Source organism: Schistocerca gregaria, chromosome 4 (assembly GCF_023897955.1).
Source record: "Schistocerca gregaria isolate iqSchGreg1 chromosome 4, iqSchGreg1.2, whole genome shotgun sequence".
Classification (NCBI taxonomy): domain Eukaryota; kingdom Metazoa; phylum Arthropoda; class Insecta; order Orthoptera; family Acrididae; genus Schistocerca; species Schistocerca gregaria.
Genome location: NC_064923.1, coordinates 400604158 through 400629122, shown reverse-complemented (window position 1 = coordinate 400629122; position 24965 = coordinate 400604158). Strand labels below are relative to the sequence as shown.

At 39.5% G+C, this 24965-nt stretch overlaps 1 protein-coding gene across 1 annotated transcript in view; it reads right to left on the bottom strand.

Moving 5' to 3' along the window:
- Positions 1-23552, bottom strand: part of LOC126268042 (FAD-dependent oxidoreductase domain-containing protein 1-like) — a 73905-nt gene extending 50353 nt beyond the window's left edge. Inside the window, exons 1-3 of the mRNA XM_049973469.1 lie at positions 22002-23552; positions 21685-21914; positions 17729-17842 (exon numbers count right to left, since the gene is read on the bottom strand). Of these exons, the coding sequence (XP_049829426.1) occupies positions 17729-17842; positions 21685-21914; positions 22002-22358 (701 nt within the window). The 5' untranslated portion in view covers positions 22359-23552. The remainder of the gene's footprint in view (positions 1-17728; positions 17843-21684; positions 21915-22001) is intronic.
- Between the last annotated feature and the right edge of the window lie 1413 nt (positions 23553-24965).

The following is a 24965-nucleotide window of genomic DNA, read 5'->3' as shown; positions in this document are numbered from 1 at the left end:
TGGTTGGCATGCTATGAGTTGCCAGTTGAAACCCAACCATCAGCAATTATATGTTACTTACAGTTTACCATTTCTGGAAAGTGCTCAAGATTTCCTATGTTTTTAATGTTTGAATCTTCTGGAATATTCAATGTCTATATAAACAGCAGCACTCTCCATCCAGGGCTTCAGTTCTGTTCTGGCTGTACGTTGGTGTTCCTTATAAATGTGCTTTCAATGTTAAGCATTGTACTTCACTGACAAGTCTGCTTCTGTATTTGGACTGGATTATGGTTACCGATGACACCGTTGCCTCCACAAACACAAACTGGAATACAAAGCACTACATAATTCCTAAGGTCTGTACATTCAGGTCCCAATAGACTCTAAAATGGCAACCAGTCAGCTACACATCAGGTAGCCATCAATTTTACCAGAGACACAGATCAGGATACATGATTCTATTGAGTCACCATATAAAATAGGTTGGGTGACATGATGTATTTGGCAAATGTGTACTTTTGCTTGGAGGTCACTGTTCAGCAGTGGTCCAAGGACAATAAAGAGAAGCTTGATAGCTGGGACAATTTCACAGCTGAACTGAAGAAAACATTTGGTGACACCCAACAGCAAGTCCAATTAGCAGACATAAAATAAAATAAAGAACAGGGCCTCAGTGTCATGGTGAAACAACAAAATACTACATACAGGAAGCTGACAAAATCTCACTCTTGAAAATGGTAGCAAAGAATATGTACTAGGCTGTTCTGGTAAAGGATGGAACAACAACTGACAAATTCAGCAAGTAGTGCCAGTGCATTGAGGAAATGCAACAGAAAAAAAAAAAGAGTTGGATGAGGAAGTATGACCGAGCCCCAATTTGCACCCTATGGCAGTTAGGGAAGACCAACCTCACCTCCCTCACAAGCCAGATATAGCATTTTATGATGGTCAGAAATGTTGGACTATAGCAGCCATGAATGTCAATACCATGCCCCAGGAAAAAAGGACTTGGACATTTGGGATTTATACCACAGCCATGAAACAACAATCCAGCATCTGATCAACACAGGTATAACCGCATACTCCACAAGCTAAAGGCTATGCAGAAGAAAAGACATTTGGATGACAGAGGAAAATACACCAGTATGTTACCAATGTGGTCGCCCTGGACACACTGTACACTAATGCAGAGAAAGAACACAAGTTTTTGCCAGACATCAAGCATCGCAACAGCTGTATTCCCGCCACTCAACTTCACTTGATTATGATCACTCTGTGGATTGAAGCCCACTGCATTACCCTGCATGAGGTCACTCCCCAACATGTTGTAGCCATTTTCTGTTGTCATACAGAGATACCTGCCGCTTGCCTAGCTTCCAAATCCAGAAAAACCAATTGAGGCAACCATTTATGGAGGTGATGCCACCACATATGAAAATTCTCCATGGAAAGTCAACAAAATGTCACGAAATCTCACTGATGTCGTCATTGACTGCCAACCTGTCTGGACACTAGTCGCCATAATTGCTTCTTTTTCACTAACGTTCAATGCTTATCATCACCAGCTAAAGAAGATTATGTTTTGAAATACCAGAGTTCTATATTGGCAAAGCTCTTGTACATGCTCAGTTACATTATAAACTTTTTCAGTTAAAAAAAAAAGGAGTCAAGCTCACAAAAGAAATGTTCATTCCAGTGCCAATCATAAGAACAGCAGCTGATCAAGAAGAACTTTGTTATCACTACTTGTCGTGAGCAGCTGCAACTCATCCCTAAAGGTGTGTGGGTAGGAACAACTGAACCCACCCAGGAAGAGCAGCTTATTGCCATCAACAAAGAATCATGTTCTGCTACCACAATACACAAAGCACAGGAGGAAGCTAAAATCAAACTGTCAATATAATCTGGCCAGACTGAGAAACAAAGTTGGTGAGTGTTAGCTCTTCTGTGCCAGTTTTTGGATGCTTTCAAATCTGAAGAAGTGGAAAGACAGATCAAGTGGCCCATGGTAAAACACTGTATCAGCAAACGGGATCATCCAACAATTTGCCAGCCCTTCTGTAAGGTTTCACTGGTTGAACGATGGGCAATCTGTGACCAAGTGGAGAAGATGCTGCAAGATGACATCATTGAACCTTTAGAGAGTCCTTTGTCCTCTTCTATGGTGGTCATGAAGAAAAAGAATGGTATATAGTGAATGAACAAACTCAGGAAAAGAGATGTCTACCAGTTACTGCGCACTTATGACACCCTAAAATGCTTGAAAGGAGCAAAGTACTTCTTAAATATGGAAATGCAGACAGGCTACTGACAAATCAAGGCTGACGAAGAAATAACTGCCTTCATAACTCCTGAAGACCTCTATGTGTTCAAAGTTATGCTGTTTGTCTAACATAACAATCCAGCTGCCTTTGAATGTATGATGGACAACCTGCTTCTACTCCTTAAATGGATGATGTGTCTTTGTTAATCTGGATGACATGGTCATTTTTCCAAACACATTTGAAGAACATCTAACTGCCTGACAACCATGACTGAAGTGTGTTCAGACTGCAGATCTCTGCCATTAGGTCTGCCCCCTCAGCTGTGTGGTCAGCATGTCTGATTGCAATGCAGTGGGCCATGGTTCAATTCCTGGCTGGGTCAGAGACTTTCTCCACTTAGTGTTGTGTTGTTCTCATCATCATTTCATCAACAACAACACAGAAGGAATATGTGGCATCAACTGAAAAGACTTGCACCTCATTGGGTGTACTGCACTAGGGGGTGATTCCCAGTATTCTATAGTATACAATCATTTATTTTTCATTTCATTTCCATCATAAGATGTCAATGGGTGTGTGATTACCTTGTCATTGCTCATTTCCAAAAATAATCTCACATAATCCCTTAAGTTGAGCAAAAGCGTAGCTTATTGTAGAACAGATCATAAAACATGTGGCTGGAATTTTGCAATTTATGCCACCCAGATCACAATCCAAAGTCTCATTTTCGGGTTATGTAATTTTTAATTGAGCCAATCAGCAGAATTCAAGGCAGTATGCCACAGCCATGTTTGGTCATTGGTACTCAAGGCGACAAGGAAAGCCTGCAGAAAATCTATTCCACCAGATGCCTTGCGGATGCGCATAGGTCTTTGCGGGGGAAGTTGCTGCTTTGTTTGTGCTCAGTCATCCCTTTCCTTTCCTTATGTTAGCATAAAGGCATCATTTCTCAGCATTAGTAATGATACATAACAGGAATTGTTCATGAGCCAAGCAAAGATGAACGTATACCCACATATTGATTTTTGTGATTTTGCCTTAGAGGAAGTGGTACCCAAGTGACCAATTTTTTGAACCTCCCTCATTGCATGCAAATGTCGCACAATGGTGGAATGCCCACAGTTAATCACATTTTCCACTTCTCGAGTGCACTGACGTGGATCATGTGGATTAATGTGTTCACACAATCTTCAACAAATCTCAAATGTCTTCCTGAATGTGGACAGAGTTACTAACGTCAAAACACTTCTCATTAAAATGAGGAAACCATTTTCTTGCCATGGAATTATTCCCATATACGGCACAAATGTTTCTGGCTGTCTTCACTGCTGTCACCCCACAAATAGAAGAACTGCCGTCAAGTCTTCTAAGGAAGCACTTGAGAATTCATGCCATCCAGAAACAGACTGCCCCAGTATGCCAATATCGATCATTTTTTTAGAGGTCCATATGGGGCCTGAAAATGGCATTTTGAACTGTCAAAACTTGTAGCAAAAACAAAATCAAATGACTTCTCAATCTGCATGGTTGTTTGCCGAGTTTCTTTGTTAAAAACACAAGAACATTTCAGAAATGTTCTGATTTCTCCACCTGGCACTCCATTATCTAGCATCCAAAGCTTCACTCACTATCTCCAAATGACAAAATGATAACATGTAAATTTGAATAGCAATAGTGAATTATAAATAAAAAAGACAATTGATAAACACACGCATAGCAACTGGAATACCAACATGCAGAACAAAAATGCTATGAACATATGCACCACACTAATAAAACATAAGATGCAGTTTGAGGGGAGAGGAATCCTTTGGCAACAACAGAATGGGCTCATCCCTGTTCCTGCAGGTTGGGAGAAAAGAATTAGTATGCCCACATAGATGCTGTTCGGATGAGATAGATCAATCCAAAGAGCTGCACTGAATGAGTACAAGAGTGGGCCACCAATGGCATTAACAAAATTAGTTTCATTATGAACATTATGAAAAACGATGAAACTGACTTCGCAGGCAGGGAAAAGTTTACAAATAAGGGTACAGTCCCCTTGTTACACATATAGTTTGTTTTTGAAAGACACATTTGGTGCTTACCTTCTGACTAGCCACCCTCTTTCCAGGCCTATCGTTCATTCAGAGTTTGAGCGTGTGCCACTGGAAGGAGCATAATGTCACAATTTGTGCAGTAAAGGTACAGGAGCTGAATAGATGATGTAGTACTGTTACCTCTTTGCATAAAAATTATAAGTGTTTAGCAGAAGTAATGGGGATGAGTGTGGAAGCTGCTGTAGAGCATTCATTCATGACGACGAGCCAGTAGCCACCAGTGTGATGACGTGGATGTGGATCACAACAACAGACAGGAAAGTGGATTGTGGAGCCAGGACAACCGAGTGCAACAATTACGTGTACCTCATGGCGGTAACTGTGTAGTGTGTGGCCAATAGGGTAATGTCACCATGACACAGCAGGTCTCTTGTTATGAGCGATATCACTATGTGCTGGTTTTAGTAAAACAAATGCATGTCAGAGGCATATAAATAAGTCTGAATTTTGAGACGAAGATCGTTTCTCATCACCAGAAGCCAGCAGCATTCCCACAATGTCAATTATGCTGGACGATGAGACAACTGGGCATCATCGCCAGCAGCAGCAGCAGCCATGGGTTCAAGATTGGACTGTACCTGCAGCCAGCACTATGTTCTTCACAGGATTTGATGCCACAGCCCTGTCAACGTGTCATCTGTGCCTGCCACAACCAATGCTGAGATCCCAGTGGGACTCGGCACCACAGCGCCACCTGCCATCTGACACTTGTTTGAGGACAGCAGGTTGTATTGAAGTCGATAAAAGTCATTCTCCATTGTCAATAGTGTTTCCACAGGGATTTTGGTTCACCACTCACCCCACTCTCTTCGGGGAGGGGTCAGTCATTCTTCTTGAATGGTGTCAGGAGCGCCAATGTCGCCATAATTGACAGCAGATGGTGTGCCACCTCTGCAGTGTGACATCCAAGCTACAGCCTACAGAATCTTCATTTGGGGTGAGTGCACTATTTTTTGTTCTTGTGTGGTGACAATCAGGGGATTGAAGTTTAGGATGTGATTATATGAGGTTTACCATCATGAAACCAGCCACAGAGGGGTAATACATATGCTGTGGACTACACACGGTTTAATGGAAATGGACCAATGGCAGGGATATGAGGGTAATGGGAGAGGTGGTCTGGGTGAAAAGAAATACCCATTAAACTCCAGAGCTGCTGGAAGGAGTTTCCAGCAAAGGTGACTGCAGTAAAAATGAATGTGAAAGGAGAATGTGCCGTAGTGGGTGTCATAAAAGGTAGGGATATGAAGTACTGTTGGACATAGGGGCCCACATGTCGATGGTCTCAAGGGAGTTAGTAGGTAGGAGACTTTGGAACCCACCAAGTTGCAGTTTGCGGGGGTGATGAATTTTTCATTGGAGACAACCAAGTTTATGTAATGTGTGGAAATGGTGTCTCATGTAAGGAAGGACTACAGCAATATCCTAGGGTTAGACTTTCTGCACCGACATCATGCCATAAATGACCTCTGACGACATAAAGTGGAACTTTGTGGGAAGACATTCCGGCTCGGCAAAACTGGTAGATCTGCTGCAAGGAATGTCTAACATATGAGACAATCCAGTGAAACCACGAGCAATGACATTAAGACCTGATTTGATTCCCATGACTGTGTATCAGTAGATGCTGGAAAGTCACTACAGTGACTGTGGAGCATGACTTACCAGTTGATATATTATGTGTAGTAGAAATGCTGGAAATCAATGAAGTATTAGATATAAAGTGTTGTTTGGTGAAACACAAAACTCTACGTGTATGAGAGAGGGACAGAGGCAAAGCGGTACTCATCAATGTGGATAATTTTGGTATTGAGGAGGTTAAGTTGTTGAAGGAAACTTTGTTAGCTACCCTATAAATTCTGGATGAGGAAGATTGCCACGCACATTATGTACGCTGTAAGAGGGCATGGGATGCTACTAGGACTGCATTTTGTGAAAAATTGAATCACTTAAAGGCGAAAGGAAGAACTAAGATGGAGGCCTGTTGCTGGAATTTCAGGATCTGTTTCTTCTGCAAGGGCCTTGCCTGCTTCACCTGTAGCATGACACAGGATTCCGACAAGCAATGAAGCATCAGTGTATCGACAGAATACCACGATCACTGCAACCAGTTTTGGAGGACTTTAACCAGTTTTGGAGGACTTTATAGATCAGCATTTGGCTGATGGGAAAAGTAAAGAGCAGCAGCCCCTTTGGGACGGCAACTGTGATTGTACCCAAAGGTGGATGGCTCAAGAAGTATCGCATTTGTTGCGATTACCACCATTTGGATAATAAGACTACAACAGATGCTTAGCCAGTTCCAGACATCACAGAAACTATAGATAACCTACAGCAAAGCCAGTATTCCTCAAAAATGGACTTAAAGAGTGGGTACCATCACTTGGAAATGGCTCTGGATAACAGATAAAAAAAACGGCGTTTTCTGCACCCTGGGGAAACAACCAATATAGAACGATGCCTTTTGGGCTGCAGAATGCAACAAGAAGATCCCAATACTTGCTGGATGGAGTGCTGAAAGGAGTGAAACTACCTCAGCATCTATTGTATCTTGATTACATAATCGTCTTTTCAAGGGATATGGAAGAGAATAGAGGTAACGGGGAAGTGTTAAAAAGATTACAAACAACCTGTTTAACACTCAGCATGGAAAAATGTCACTTTGTACAACAGCAAGTTAACTAGTTGGACCATATCATTAGCTGACACTGCCATGTGCGCTCAAGTTACACCTGGTGTTTTATAATTTTTTATGAGCGATGGATTACATATCCAGCAACAGTTGCATCCATTTTTCATTTTATATGGCTTTATGGCAGGAGATTTACATTTCCAACTACTTCTACACAATCTGATGATGCACCTAAAGGATACAACGCATCAGTAATATTAAATACCAAGACTGTTCTTATTCTGGAATAATTCAAAACTGGTTGCTGAAGTACCCTGCAATAATGTAATAAAATAATTTTCATTCTAGATTAATGAAATCAATACAAGGTTTTCTGGTACCAGGAACAATGAAGGAGTTGTAATCCTTTCTGGGTCTCATGAATTATTATAGGAGGTTCATGAGGGGGTTTGCGGATATTGCAAAACCACTTACACAATTGTTGAAAAAGGGTACTAATTTTGTAAGGTCAGAGGAATGTCAGGGAGCATTTAACATCAAGACCTGTGTTGGTGTTTCCAGACTTTCAAAAGGAGTTCATATTATAATATGATGGATCAAATCATATTCCTGCATGTGTTTTGAGTCAGGCAGGAGGGCCAGGAACATATTATTCCCTTTACACTCTGACAGTTGAGTGCAGCACAGAGGAATTATTCCACAGCAAAGACAGAGATGCTCAGCTTAGTGTACAGAGTAATATACTTCTGAAGTTACCTGTATGGTAAGAAATTCGAGGCAGTAACAGACCATGCTGCTTTCAAGTGGTTACTAGGTCTCAGAGACCCATCCAGTACATGGGCATTGCAACTTGGTGAATTTGAGTATGAAGTAATCCACTAATGTTGGAGGAAATGGAAATGTAGATGGTTTGAGCAGGAAGATAGGGATAGTACTAGCACTTGAAGGATGTGTGTTTCTCTTTTTCCAATGGAGGCTGTGGCTGAAAGCTTATTTGTAAGTGTCTTAATTGTGCCTGCCTACAACTTAGCATGTCATCTTTTCAATAAGTAGCAATCTATCTTTTCCTACATTGTTGTTTGGATAAGGTTGTATGTTTTAGGATAGGGTTTATCATTAGTGTGTTAAGACGTGCTGTTTGGAAGCAGTGGGCTTCTGAGGGGAGGGGAGATGATATTGATCCCTGGCCTCAGTTTGAGATACGAGAGAAAGGCCTGAAAAGAAGAATGCTAGTGTTGGCAGTGCTGTACTTCAAATTGAAAATGCAGTATTTCCAGACAGCTTACAAAAGTAAGGGATAAATTTCACTAACGTCTGGACTTTTTTGTGTGTCCAGTGGAGAGCATATTGAACATTTGTGAAAGGTTAATGAAAACTTTGATCCTAAACATAATATTTTATGTGCATGCATGTAAAAGATACAACCCTTGTAAAATCAGATAAAAACTTTATAGTTACATGCATGAATTAATTATTAACAAAATTATTTAAACAGATAGATACAAAATCTGCTCCCCAAGTAGCGACGGAACACACATAAAAGATGGTTGTAACTGGCAAGCTTTTGGAGCCAGAAGCTCCTCCTTAGGGAGAAGCATTGAATCGGAAGGAAGAGGGGTGAAGGAAAAGAACTAGAGAGGTCTAGGAAAAAAGGTAGATTTTGGGAAAGTCACCCACAACTGCGGGTCAGGGGAGACTTACCAGACGGGATGAGAAGTATGGTAACTCTCCCCTGATCCACGGTTCTGGGTGACCTTCCTGAGATCTACCCCTTTTCCTAGACCTCTCCAGAGCTTTTCCATCACCCTTCTTCCTTCCCATTCAACCTTCTGCCTGAAGAAGGAACCACTGGCTCCAAAAGCTTGCCAATTACAACCGTCTTTCATGTGTGTGTTCTGGCACCGCTTGGCGAGTAGATTTTTTATCTACCCAATTAAATAATTATGCATAAATTAAAATACACCCCACGTTACTATCTTGATTCATGTAGCAGTATAATCTTGTGCCATCACAAGTATATTTTTGATACAACCTGTATATAAAGTGGCTTTTTACCTGACCTTAAATAACATAAAAGTAGTTTGGGTCTCTCAGCTGCATTTAAATGAGTCTGGTACCCGATTAAGGTTCAGTTTTATCTCAATAGTACATCTCCGATTAAGGTTCAGTTTTATCTCAGTAGTACATCTAACAAAAGATACAAATAAAGAAAAATGCTTAATCAATAATGGAACTTTTGCCAACAACATTAATTGAGAGAATTGGATCCTAAACTTTCTTAAGCCATTATTCTTGAGTGCAATATCATACATTAGGTAGTCCCCCGCCATCCGCCCCTCCCCACATCATCATCAACTTTCCCCTTATTAAACTGTGGAATGAATTTAAAAAAAAAAAGAAAAAAAATGAATGACAAAGGAATTCGCGGTGCATCGCAAGTGCTACCCACAACTCCTTCTCAGAAAAGAAAGCTAACTATCCACAGTGAGGACACACACTTGTTACAAAACATGCTTCCGCGGCATTATTTCTCTCCATTGTGGCACCTGCTTGACCAGCCCACTGTAACCCCATCTGAAATCAAACAAGTTCAGATTTGTGCACTATACTTACTGTTCATAAATCACTTCATTGCTGCACTCCTTATTTACGAACTGGCAGAAACTGGACAACTCCAGGCTGTTGACGCTTTGTGTCTAACCAATCTAATAATAATAATAATAATAATAATAATAATAATAATAATAATATAAAACTGTTACAATACTATAGTAGCCCTGATGCAGTTACTGCTGTGTCGCGCTGCTAATTAATTCATTTATCTGTTTCAAAGAGAGTAATGAAGCAATTTATTTTGCATTTGCTATGTATACATCTCACTTTTATCATCAGTGACACACAGGGCAAAGCACAACATATGTGTGTAGTGGGTGCACAATGCGAGGATCCTGTAACCTCCACCACATTAATACTACTGACTGAAAAAAGTAATTATTGTTAACTTACATAATCAATATTAGAGTCTAATAAAATTGTGATAATAGTAATGATCTTTTGAAAATAATTTAGTTTCATGACTGCTACAGATTCGAATCATTTAGGTTTTATCCCTCAGAAAATTTAATTTTACCCCTCAGGGGGTAATTACCCCCAGGTTGTAAACCATTTATCTGGCGCACATCAGAAACAGTCATGAGGGAAATTATATTATGAGGCATGTCCAGAAAGTAAGTACTATTTTGGAAAAAACTCATAAAACATTTTTTCCAAACCAAAATTTAATTTTACAAGAAATACCATTTCTCAAATTATTTTTCTACTCTATTTGCCACCATTGTTCAGACATTTTTCATAGCAAGAAACCAACTTTTCTACTGACACTTCATAGAAAGATAGTGCCAGTGAAGTCGGCCACCATTAAACACTGTTCTTTGCATCATCATCGCTGCCAAAGTGCCTTCACCCAAACCCATGCTTCAAGTTCAAGAGCAAGTGGTAGTCAGAGGGTGCAAGACCAGGGCTGTTTGGTGGGCAATGTAACTGCTCCTAACTGAATTGCTGAATAAGGATTTAAGTGACACTAGCAAAATGGGTATGTGTGTTGTCATAAAGCAATACAGTGCCTTGACTGAGCATTCTACACCTTTTCTTTTGAATTACATGCCTAAGTTTCCTAGGTGTTTTACAATATTGTACTGGATTGACGGTTTCCCCTCTGGGAAGGAATGCCCTATCATCCCCGAACAAAGTGCACAATTTTCTCCGCTGACAACATTGCTCTTGGGGGACACTCCATCGACTGTTATTTGGAGTGACATGGCAAAAGTTCATCACCAGTTACAATTCTGTTTAAGAATTCATCTCCCTCATCACTATACCACTGCCATGTTCCTTCATTTTGTTGACAACCGTAAGCATGTTTGAAACCCAACAGGAACATAATTTGTGAAAATTTAAGTGCTGTGTGACAGTCTCATGCAAAACAGTTTTTAAAATTTGCAGAAACTTATCACAAAGGATTCTTATTTTGAACTGCCTGTTTTCGTGAGTTTTCTCATTCATTTTCTCAACCAAACAATCACTGACAAAAGAAACCATCCACTCCATGTTTCGTCACCAACGCTGGTTTGTCCATCATTGAACTGTCTCACCCATTTTCTCACCATTCCATCAATCATTACATTTTCATTATAAACATCAAAAAGTTGACAATGAATTTCAGCTGGCTACACACTCTTTGCATTCAAAAACCGTATTACAGAATGCACTTCACAGTCTTCAACATTTTGATAATATTTACGGAATATTCCGTTGGTTCTTGGAGGAACTTAGACATATTAATTACTTGAATACAATGTATTTATGTTCCACATTAATATCATGTGACATTTTATGACTATATTGATACAAAACACAGACATGTTGTAATACTTAAAGTGACATGGAACAAATAAATCTTTTATTACAGTACATTCCAATATTAAACCTATGTGAGTGTATAAAACAGAAATGTTCTACAAGTGAGTAATGGCACAGGCTACTATGTCATACGTACAAACTGGTGAATGTCGTGAACAGACTGAATAAAGGGAGGGGAAGAAAGACGCCTATGGAATGTGAATGTGGAACAGTTTTAACACGCTTCTTAGCTAGTGGCAAGAGGAATAATAACTGGCTGCTACTTTAACAACTGTGAGTGGTGGGACTGTGCTTGGTCATTAACGACAAAGTCAGGATTCTCTGATTGGTGTTTTATTAATGGCCACAATTTCAGGTAATATTAGTTTTCTCCCTTTATTTCCTTCATGGAGAATATCACATTTCACATCATATGAATGACATTCATTAAGAGCACACTCAGAGAAGGTGGAATCTTTCTTTCTCAGTCTCCAACTCCTTTCATGCTCAGCCAGTCTAGTGGTTATAGCCCTACATGATTGAACTGCACACCATTTGCCACACAGATTGCAGAATATTCCACTCTTTTCTAAAGGTGGAATCTTATCTTTACTGCTGAACAGAAGGCAGGCAACAATATTCCTAGTGCAAAAAGCTGGAGTATATTTCCTGGATTTTAGTTTCCTGGCAAGAACCTGTGAAGTCCTACCCACACATAGAATGGGGGCACTTTTGCTATCAGTGTGGTTTTGTGCTGTCTTAAGGTGGATAAAGGAGAGCTGTAATGAATAATAATGAGCGTATGGCATTGGTGGCCGGGAGACCCCTTGTGGGGCGGTTCGGCCGCCGCTCCACAAGTTCATAAACGTTACTACGGCGACTTGCGAGTGAATGAGGATGAAATGATGATGAAAGACACACAACACCCAGGCATCTCGAGGCAGAGAAAATCCCTGACACCCCCCCCCCCCCCCCCCTCCCACGCGGGAATCGAACCCGGGACCCCATGGGCTTGAAGTGAGAACGCTACCGCAAGACCACAAGCCGTGATCAAGGAGAGTTGTTATACTGTAATACAAGATTATTTGTTCAGTGTCTCCTTAGGTATTACGTCACGCTTGTGTTTCGTATCAACAGAGTCATAAAATGTTGTATACCTTTGTACAGCATTCTTTGAAGTTATGAATTCTCACTAAAGTTGTGTGGACTATCTATTAAGGATTAAGTTATCTGATGATGGCCTAAGAAACCAAGAGCTGGTTCATAATACACTAATAACTATTGTTGTGGAACATTAATAAGTTGTATTCAAGTTATTAAACATTTTGACTGAACAGTAACAAATGTAAACACAACAAAATCCAGCTGTAAAGACTTCAGTGGGAAGACAATGAACCAGAGAGATGAGCGGAACAGCAACACTACTGCTGTGGTGGCGATAGAATGAAATGGTACTTACTTTCTTGACACACCTCATCTTTACTTCCAGTCTGGGGATGACTCCATTTTTTCTGCATCTAATTCTTTCTGCAGTCTTTTCAGTACTATCCTCCTCAGTTCTTTCCTGCAGACGTAATTAAGTCCCTTATTTCTTCTGACTGTTTTTATCATGTTTTAAATTAATTTAGTTGACAAAGGGTTTTATAACTGAATAATTATGTCACTGCATACTTGTATTTTTATTCCCCAAACCTCCTGATGATGTCCTAAGTCTGAACATATGTCTAATAGTAAAATTATTTAAATACAGCCAAGAGGTGTTTCTTCAGAAATACAATGTAATTAATGAAGTTTATGAAAGCTGTGGAGCACCATCATTCAAAATATTTAATGAGAAAATTATTTACACATATAGTGAAAAAGCTCTTAATTAGACAATTACATGTTACCAATAGATTCTGCAACTTGTTAAAAATCCTTTTGAATAAATTAGAATATGACAATACCACAATAAATACTTCAGAGTGGTTCAGATTATATCTCTAACAACAGAACAGTGTTCTGTATTAAACTATCAGCACACATCTGACTGAAAAGTAGTTATGTGGTGTACCACTTGGTTGCATCTAGGGCCCTTACATTTTCTTTTGCATATTTACTATCACACCACCAATCTCTCCTTCCTTCCATTGTTGTTGAGGGAAATCCCTTTGAAAACGAGTTCAAAAATTCAAGTGCCTGGGATCCACACTGACTAATAAAAAGTGAAGTTATAAAAATAATAGATCAACGAATAATAAAATACTAGTCACATGTTCTTTTGTCTGAACAATTTATTCAAGTAATGACTAATGTCACAGAAGAATAAGATACAGCTGCACGATGCTCGCAGAGCCAGTACTTTTACATGGTTGTGAAAGCCAGGCAACATCAGTAAAAACTGAAGGAGCAGTCTGTGCCCTTGAGAAGAGGTACTTTAAAAGATCTATGGACCTGTCTACAATATCAAGGAAGGTAAACAGGAATGATGATTGGTTGGTTTAAATGGGGGCAGGGGGTGTGACCAAACTGCCTGGTCAGCGATCCAAGAATGATGAAAGAAAGAAGATTTGCACCAGCAGTTTGTAAAACCACACATTGGCTAAATATAAGGGCAGAAGAGGCTACAGTGGTTTGTCCACATCCTTGTAGCTGATGGAGCTCTTCCATACCCAGTCCTCCATTGTCATCCTGCTGGAAAACGCCCAAGAAGCTATCAAGGATTTGATGGAAGGATCAAATATTAACTATCCTTAAACAAGTCGAGCTGACAGTGGTGGAAGATGAAGCTAATGACTGGCAACGGTAGGCTATCATCTGCAGTAGGTATCTCCTCTGCTGTGACTGACTGACTTCCTCCTTTGTTGTGTTTTTGTAATGTGTGCTTTTGTAATTTTTTTTTTACAGTGAGCTGTTTTTTTTTTCTTTTGTAGCGTGGTTATTTCTTTTGTTTTTCTGCTGTAGACCTTAAAAGCCCACTAATGTTAAAAAGTGGCGGTGGTGATAATGATCTTAATCATCAAAAACATTATCAGATGCTAAATTTATTTTGTTTTCAGATGATAAAAACATCATGGTAAATAGCAAATCAAGAATAATTTTTAAAAATCTATTAAAGAAATTGGCCTTACTCTCTACTGCCCTGGGTCCAGCCAGTGCCATGTCAGGACTGGTATGGAACTTCTGTGATTACGCGGTGAAACACTCATACCCCTAGATAAGCTTATATTATGATGGAGTTACAACTCCCCCCCCCAATACGCATACTTCAGTCTGCAACAGATGCCTACCGGTGCTTGTCCTTTGGCAGCCAAGAAAAGAATATAACAGCATGTTGGTCATGTTTGGATGCATTAGATAATAACTTTGCCCAGTTCACATTTCCATATTTACAGCAAGCACATCAGAAACACACTGGAGTCATGCTACATTGCAAGTACAATGCAGCAACGCCGTCGAACAGAAACTTTTTGATTGCCCCTTATAATATATGACTTTACACACTTCAGTGTAACGGGCCTAATGGATTAGTGTGAATTAATTTCGTAAACTATTCTCTTTTCCAGGCTATGATAACGTAGGAATCATCTTATCACTGTAGTATATGTAAACTTACAGACAGAGGGAATCAAATACGCTGACTGGGGAGCACACTGAATGGAAAATGTAATTATGACTGTAATTACAATGAAGCACAAGGGACACTTGAAATACAGCCAGATGAATGGATACGAGATCTACCAAGGCAGTACTTTACTGAAGTCCATGAGATAAGAAAGACAGTCACTTGAGGGCCTGTGAAGGGTAGTATGTGACATCAGGAAACATGCTGGAGCAGCACTGGTGGATATAGATGCTGACCATAATGCACGAGAAGGTTTAGAGGAACCCTTTATCAAAAGTTGATGTAAAAATGTATGATGACGGTGATAAATATTTTAGTAACTTTAGGGTAATTTAGTAATTTTAGGGTAATTTCACACCCTTTGAAACATGTGAGAAGGAACATGAGCACAATGATTCTCTTGTAAACATGTATTGTGTACTTTTAGTTTCTAATCCATTTACATCACCAAGGATCTCCACAATATGAGTCCTCAGAATGAACAATGTGTACAGTATCTAATCTAATGTAACTCTATTCCAACTGTCTCCACATTATTTCCTGAATGTCGTTAAAAACCACCTCAAATATAAACATTACCACTGTGATAGAGGTATGAAGTGCCAATATTATTTTAACAATATTATGAAAGGGACGGATTGCAACTTTCTATATAAAGGAGATATTGAGACACAGACCATCACAATGAAAAAACTGCTACATACTTGAGTTCTCAGCCAAAACGCCTTCTTCTGAAGTAGAAAACACAGACATTCACACAAGCACAACTCACAAAGACATGACCACTGTCTATGGGTACTGTGGCTGTACTGAGGACAGCAACATAAATTCAATGACACTAAATCATAAGAATATATATATATATATATATATATATATATATATATATATATATATATATATATATATATATATATATACAGAAAGAAACTTCCACATGGGAAAAATATATTAAAAACAAAGATTCCAAGACTTACCAAGCGGGAAAGCGCCGGCAGACAGGCACATGAACAAAACACACAAACACACACACAGAATTACGAGCTTTCGCAACTGGCAGTTGCTTCGTCAGGAAAGAGGGAAGGAGAGGGAAAAATGAAAGGATGTGGGTTTTAAGGGAGAGGGTAAGGAGTCATTCCAATCCCGGGAGCGGAAAGACTTCCCTTAGGGGAAAAAAAGGACAGGTGTACACTCGCGGATGGATATGTGTGTGTGTGTGTGCGAGTGTACACCTGTCCTTTTTTTCCCCTAAGGGAAGTCTTTCCGCTCCCGGGATTGGAATGACTCCTTACCCTCTCCCTTAAAACCCACATCCTTTCATTTTTCCCTCTCCTTCCCTCTTTCCTGACGAAGCAACTGCCAGTTGCGAAAGCTCGTAATTCTGTGTGTGTGTTTGTGTGTTTTGTTCATGTGCCTATATATATATATATATATATATATATATATATATAGAGAGAGAGAGAGAGAGAGAGAGAGAGAGAGAGATGTAGGCACAATAAAATAACACACACACACACACACACACACACACACAAAATTTCGAGCTTTCGCAACCGGCGGCTGCTTCATCAGGAAAGAGGGAAGGAAAAGGAAAGATGAAAGGATGTGGGTTTTAAGGGAGAGGGTAAGGAGTCATTCCAATCCAGGGAGCGGAAAGACTTACCTTAGGGGGAAAAAAAGGATAGGTACACATATCCATCCATACATACACAGATACAAGCAGACAAAAGAGAGAGAGAGAGAGAGAGAGAGAGAGAGAGAGAGAGAGAGAGAGAGAGAAACATTCCACGTGGGAAAAATATATCTAAAAACAAAGATGATGTAACTTACCAAACGAAAGCGTTGGTATGTTGATAGAGACAATGACAAATACAAACACACACACAAAATTCTAGCTTTCGCAACCCACGGTTGCTTCATCAGGAAAGATGGAAAGACGAAAGGATGTGGGTTTTAAGGGAGAGGGTAAGGAGTCATTCCAGGCCAGGGAGCAGAAAGACTTACCTTAGGGGGATTGGAATGACTCCTTACCCTCTCCCTTAAAACCCACATCCTTTTGTCTTTCCCTCAACCAACGGTTGCTTCTTCGGGAAAGAGGGAAGGAGAGGGAAAGACGAAAGGATGTGGGTTTTAAGGGAGAGGGTAAGAAGTCATTCCAATCCCGGGAGCGGAAAGACTTACCCTTAAAACCCACATCCTTTCATCTTTCCCTCTCCTTCCTTCTTTCCTCACGAAGCAACCATGGGTTGCGAAAGCTTGAATTTTGTGTGTATGTTTGCGTGTCTATCGACCTGCCAGCGCTTTTGTTTGGTAAGTCACATCATCTTTGTTATATAAAACCTCCCTGAACTTTGCTTGAAAAAACAATAACGTGATCATGAGTATAATATCTATGAATCTAAATGAGAAACTTGTATTGTAGCAATCAACAGAGAACGATATTCATTATGAGTAATGGAAAGAAGTAAAAAATAGCCTTTGAGTATAAGTAGTAATCCAACTATTCTATAATGTATCTTACTACTAAGATGGGTGGATGGTTATGGTTTTAAAGCACTGAAACTACTCGGACATTAGCAACTTTTACTGTTAAGATCCCAGGCAGAACTGCTGCAAGCTTCTAGCAACAATGCAACTAAAAGATGCAAATTAAGAGGAAAAATATCAGAATTAGCATTTCTCAGACTTTTGTGCTCTACTGCAGCTACAATGTAGTTTAGTCATCTTAAATGCCTAGGTAGCTTACCACCCTTCATTTTCGAGACCGTGGCAACCCAGTGCAATTCCAGTTGTGTCCAACCATGGAAATTTTTTCTTCAGCATTGTTGGTGATAGTAATTCATTTTTAACACCCAGCTGACTAGAAATAAATAAGAGCTTTATACAGTAACAAGTCTTTGAAATATAATAATTATTACATTTTATTAAAAACTGATGCATTTGCACATGACTACAAAGTACAATTCTAGATTTATTATTTAAGCATATCATAAGCATCAAACACTATGTATAACACCAAACAACAGATAACAATTGGAAAGGTGAAAAACTGTAAGATTAAAAACAGTGAGTAAACAAATATATAAGCTAATATATTTTGGACCATGAACTGGGCATGTCTGGAACATCTGGGGTAGCCTTCATGAGCTCTCCAACAGTGCAAGTGCTGTGGTATAGCTTTCACTGCCATAAGCTGGGTACTAGTCTCTTTTTGTCTACAATCACACACCACTCATTCAACTGATAATCCTTATCTATTCATGGTGCTTTTGAGTCTTGCAACTCTGGAATGTAATCTCCAAGATCTTGATGCTTCCCACTTCCCTGTGTGTCTTGGGGGATAGTGTTCCCTCGATATACACCAATATTGGAGATCGACATTTCTTTTCTTGCCACATTTCTACTTGGATTTATAGTGGTGTATCAGTGAGAATTTCTGTTGTGTGCATGAAATTCATCCTTCAGTTTAACTGGCAGCTGGCTGTTTGGTTTCCAAAACGGAGGCAGGTCATAGATGTAAATGATTTAGTTTCTTCTTTCTTGGATGCCACTTTTCATCTGATTCTATGGGGAGTGATACCAGCTAGGCAATACAGTTTTCAGTATTTGTTGGTCTCAAACAGCCTGTGATGATGTTACATAATTCAACTGAGTAGCTTATCAATTATTTGGCATGGCCAGAGTTATACCACACAAGATAAGTGTACTCCGCAGCTAAGTATCACAAACCTAGAGCCATAATCCTTACCGCCATGGATTGCGCACAATGCAGTTTCTGTCAGCTACTTTATGCTTTGTGTTCATCAGTGCTCCCCATAAATGACTGCTCCAGCTAATGTGACACCCCAGTATTTTGGGATTGCTATAAGATTTTGCCATGAGCTGTGATGCATTCAGTGTGGACTAGTGGTCTATGTTGCTGGCTGGCCTGCTGCAGGTCGCCAGTTCAAAAGCCGAAGACAGAAATTATTTGATATTTAGTACCATGTAATTGGATAGATAAAAAAAATCTTCTCACCAAGCAACGCCAGACACACAGAGAAAAGAAGGTTATAATTAGGCAAGATTTCAGAGCCAATGTGGTCTCAGTTGCCTGAGTCTGCAGTCATATGTATGCGAGTTGCATTTGTGTGAGCATGTTTGTCGTCTAATTTTGACAAAGGCCTTACTGCGCAAATGCTATATTTGTGGCAATCTTTTTATTGTGCCTATCTGCGACTCAGCATTTCCGCTGTATGATGAGTAGCAACTTTCCTTTTCACAATACTGTTTCTTGTCTGGACAAGGATCATAAACACCATAAATGAATGGAACGAGATAAGGATCTCGAACAACCTCGACCTGTCTGAACCAATAATGCAAACAGATGGAGTACTCCAAGGAGACCTACTAAGCCCGCTCCTGTTCATTCGGGCAGCAAAGGACATTATGGAAATCGCTCAAGACAAAGATGTCGAAGCATATGCCTATGCAGACGACATTGTGATAGGCTCAAATAACTTAATGAAACTACAGGAGACTATAGAAGACGTGGAAAAATGGTGCACAAAACACATCGTAATCGACACCGACAAGACGGAGGTATTCAGACCAGGCCAATCCCAAAAACGACAAGAATTGCACCACAAGGAAAGTAAATATCTATCACAAAATATTACAAATATCTAGGGATAACACTCTAGCCATCCGCAAAGTGCTTCACTAAACACACAACAGTGAAAGCGACACAAGCCATCAGAGCGATAAACGAAATAAGTTCCATCAGAACACTAAATCTAGATACAGCTATGGCACTCTTCAAATCAAAAATAATACCGATACTGGCTTATGGGATAGAAATCATATGGATACACCTAAATTAAAAGAGCTTAGAATCATTGGAAAGAGTAAAAGCAACCTATACCAAAAGAGTATTAGGGGTAGAAAAAACCACAAGATCAAGATTAGTCTACCTCCTCGCCCGAGAATCTTTTCTCATAGAGGACCTAAGGACAAGGTTCTTACTTCAGAACACATCAGCATCGGAGAACCTACCAAGATTACTACTCAAGAAAAGAGAGGAAGTACCAACGGAATTCTATGGATCCGGGGCCATGATCGACTGCACTTGGACAGCAGCAAAATTTTGAGATGAGACACGTACTTACAAGACTCGCAGTACATGGATTCCACCATGAAATTTGTGCAAGTACAACATACCACGAACCGTCAAACCTTTGCAAGTGTACACTATGTGGACGGTCTTGTGAGAGATACCATATAGAAATATGGAACAAGAGGACCAGATCAATTAGAGACTATGCAATAAATGGTTTAAATGATAATCTGTTATAATACGTGCACTAAATGTAATCTACTACTAAGATTTATCCAGACACTCAATACATCCTTGTAATTCACTCTCAAATGATTGTATTCTAATGTATAACTATAATGGCTATTTTGCTGCAATAAATCGTTTATAATACTGTTTCTTCTTACATAACCATTTTGTTGTTTTAGAAGTAACACACTGTAATAATCTTTAACCCATTATCCAATACAACTCAATATATGTTGTAGGCATTGTTTACCATACTGATAACTATATCATTTGAAGTTTTTCACGATACCCTTATTTACACAAGGACCTCACTTTTGCTGTAAGCCAACTTCTGGAATTTTGGTGTTCCGCCAAGAGAAAAATGCGGTAAGAACAACAACTAGAAGTAGTAGTTGGGGTTCACTGTAAAGAACGGTTTTTACAACTGCTTTAGGGGCACCGATTAGTCACCTATCACCTTGTTGTGCGCATATCGGGAAAATTGTTACCAAGTATTTCACTAAGAGTTCTATAAGTAATCATGGAACAAGAGGCAGTTTGAACATCAAGGAAAAATACACAAAAAACTCAAAACAGTACTTTCTATCAAGAAATGTAAGTGTATAGTAAACTGCCATGGAGATAAAAATGATCACTAAAACACCTTTGTCTAATACGGCAACTACAATATACTTCATATGTACTGGATACTACACATTTAAAAATTAGCGTTATGAGTTAAGGTAGTGATTAATAATTAAAGAAAATAACTAATACATCCTGTCACATGACAATATGTGACAAAATGTAATACATTTACAAGGAAATCGTGCGTCATGGTCTACAGTGCATGATAGTAATGTATTCTCATAAACTCAACATCTTACTCACCATGGGAGGGCCCAGATTCAGTTTTTCGGATGGACTGAAGAGAGGACATGAAAACGTGTGGAGCAGATGTTCATGGCAGTAGTCAAGTTTTTCAAACACACTGGAGGGAGTGCAAGGGGCATAGTAAGCTGTTCATGGTCCAAGAGCCACCAGTGGCTCTTCATAGTGTACACAATGATAAATTATCTTTTATATTATAAATTCTCTGATTTGAGCTGTGTACAATCAAAGGAACACTGTACAACAGGAATCAACTAAATGAGGCAGCACAGTTGTTAAGACACTGATCTTATTTTTGTGAGGATGGAGATTGGTTTGTACTGTTAATACCAGGCTGGTTCCTTCAGCATGGTCACGACCAACTACCTGCGCTATATCTCATAAAAACCCACTTTCATATCCCATGTTTATGTTATCATTCTCCTTGTTTATGATGAGAAATTATGCACCATCATGAGATGATGCACGGATGGATGGATAAATAAATGAATGAATATGTCTTAACTTACTGTTGCAGGTGTACGTTTTCCTCCAGTTGTTGGGCAGATCTGTCAGTTGCTAAGGAAAGGTACCCGTAAGGTGTAAAGCACACATCAGGTGGGTTATCTCCCTCTACATGAAGATATCTCTTTATGTTTCGAAGAAATTCTGCACCGAACATTGACATCTGAATGTTCTCAGGCAAGCCGAACTGATGCCTTATACCGCCACAGGAAAGTGGTGTAGAGGCCTTGGCATACTACAGCAAGAACAGATTACATTTCTTAACTATCTATAACTAACATAATAAACTAACCAGTCTTACAAATACAATTCTGATAAGTACCGAAGGATCTTTCTCAATGACAATAACTCTGACACCATCCCGCACCCTAGTCTGTAGCCAGTATGCTATTGAGGAACCAATGACGCCACCGCCGATGACAACAATATCACAGTGATCACTAAAGAACTTATTTTCGTAGTGCTGTTTATGTATAAAGGGAATATAATTTTTTATAGTTTTTAAGTCTGCTTTTAATATCCTTAATGTCCTACTCAATGGATGTTCGAACTTTTGGACTGGTGGTCCATCTTTATCAGATGACTTTGTACAATACAGGCGAAAGCGTGCTGAATTTCTTTCAAAAAATTTAATACTTTTACCACATTTACTCATAAAATTCATGGTTATAATACACATGTTAATGATCTGACCGAAACTTATGGCTTATCAATATTTCAAAGTCCAAGAACACATCGATGCCGTTTTAATGACAACTTTCAGTAAATTCATACGCTCTTAATGCGTGTTCTTTAGGCATAATATAAGTGTCAAATGCAATTTTCCATTTAAAACAATTACAACGTGAAGTTCTATTTATCAACAGCAGATGTAAATACGCTTTACCGCTGATTTTGTCAAAGTTCATAGACGAAGAAGTTACTATATACAGTATGTAGCTGAAAACGTATGTCCATCGATTACACATAGGGATGGCAGCTATTGTGTTCCTTCGATTCGACAAGAATTATTTCACACATTGTGGCGTTACTCTTTTGATTTGATCGACTATTTGTTAACAATTTGACCATGACCAAATGTCATGTAACCAGAGCGCAAGCAACATCGAATCCTTGAACACTGAAATATTTTTGGGACAGTGACTCGTCTGCTCCATAGTTCAGTTGTGCAGTACAAACTCTTCGAGTATCCGCGCTGCCACAGCTAAAAACAAAGAATATAGGATGATTCCGTGATGACTTCATTACATTATGATGTTACAAACTTTCAGGGAAGAGAGACTGGTCAGGAAACGATCGAGGCGAAACATATAAACGAAAGTGTTCTGATACCTCTGCCAGTGGAAAACACGAAACGATAATACCGTTGCTAAGACTGTTGGGTAGGCAATCCGGACGAGCACTTACATGTAGACGGCGTAGTGTGCACTGACAAGTGCAATCCTGGTGTACAGTGTCTGTATAGTTATATGCAGCAGTCTGCAATTAAAAGTAGAAATACAGTACTAACGTCAGTAAATCCTAACGAAATGGCGTTGTATCCGGCGATGGAACTTGCAGACACGATGTTAGTGTATGAGCAAGAAATGGAAGCAGCAGAAAAGACGAAAGTCTGTACAAGCTAAGTATCCATGCAGTAGACATGCAGCTCATACCACGTTTCCAAAACTGTTCCAACAATTAAATGAAACAGGGAAATTGGTATCACAGTACAACAACTGTGGGCGACAAACAACACGGACTCCCGATTTTGAAGACACAGTGCTTGCTCGAGTGGATGAGTCGTCTGCTATCAGCATTCAGTCAGTTAGACGTGAAAATCGTTGTTTCGCAGAGTACTGTGTGACGACTATTATCCACAGAAAGTGTATGTTTTGACTCATGCTGACTTTGGACCTCGTGTCGCATTCAGCCAATGGTTCTTACAGTGTTGTGGTGGGCCAGGAAATCGCGTATCTGTTAGAAATCACACTGATTGAGAAGTCACAGATATCACAATAACAACTTTACAAAGTCTAACTGAGATTTCAGTCACAGTTAGCAGTCGCAAGTAGCATTTCACAATAAACGCCGTGAGCCATCTGTTGGCCGAATTCCATACTGCTTTCTGCGATTTCAGTGACAAATCGCAACTAAGAGTCGCAAGTAACAACAAAAAAGCGCAGTTAACAGTGCCATCTGTTGAGCAAAGCTCATACTATTCTATTCGCTACCGAGTCAAACTGCGATTTCCGTGACAAATCGCAACTAAGAGTCACAAGTAGCAACTAAAACGCGCAGTTAACATTCTTGTCCTAGTGCCATCTGTTGAACGACGTACGTACTTCGTTATAAGAGCCTTGTGCCTCACGAGATCGGTGTGCTGTGTGTGCGTATGAAGGACTTATTTCATTAGTGGTACAAGTCCATTTTTGTTCATTTTGAGATACGGAGTCGTAAAGTTAAATAAGCGCTGAAAAATCTACAGTTGAGATACCAGAAATATTCAAGCATATGGCTTCTTGCTAGAAATGAACGTTTATTAATGTTTGTTTGGATCATTAATTTCAGAAGCATTATAGACAGAAAAGTAGAGGTAATGGACTTGTACCACTATTGAAATAAGCCCTTCACATTATATGACGACATGCACATTCAGCATCAGTTATGATTGGTCAAACACAGCTGTGACTCTGAATGTATTATATTAATAAGAAAATATAAAGTAACGTATGACAATTTTGGTTAATACTCCACAGGTCTACAGGACTTTGCAATGTTAACACAGCAGAACTCAGACATCTGTATAAGTGTAGTGAAATGAAAACAGCATTATTGAGTCATATGAATGCCTCACTTTTATTCCGGCACAGTTCAAGACTCGCGATAAAAGTTTTGCCCCTGGTGTTCTACATGGCAACTTCACACACACGAACTTTTTGCCGACACTACAACCACCTACATAAGTAAACTTTTCCTCTGTTACTTTCAAGTACTGCACTTACGCTATTCCTGATTTAACTGGAAGATCTGTATTTCCCACTTTCATATCAACAGCCTCAAAATGCATATTCTATACCTCGAGCTATGTTACAGGCCAGTGTCACACCAAGATTGCGGGGGGGGGGGGGGGGGGGGGGGGGCGGCGGCATGTCACTCTTCAACTAGTGTTTACCAGTAAATATATGGCGGAAAATTACGGGTATAGGACGGCTTAAACATGTGGAAAATGAGATTTTCATTATTCAATCACTGTATTTAACATTTATTATTCCTTTAAAAATCACATAACAACTTCAATAAAACA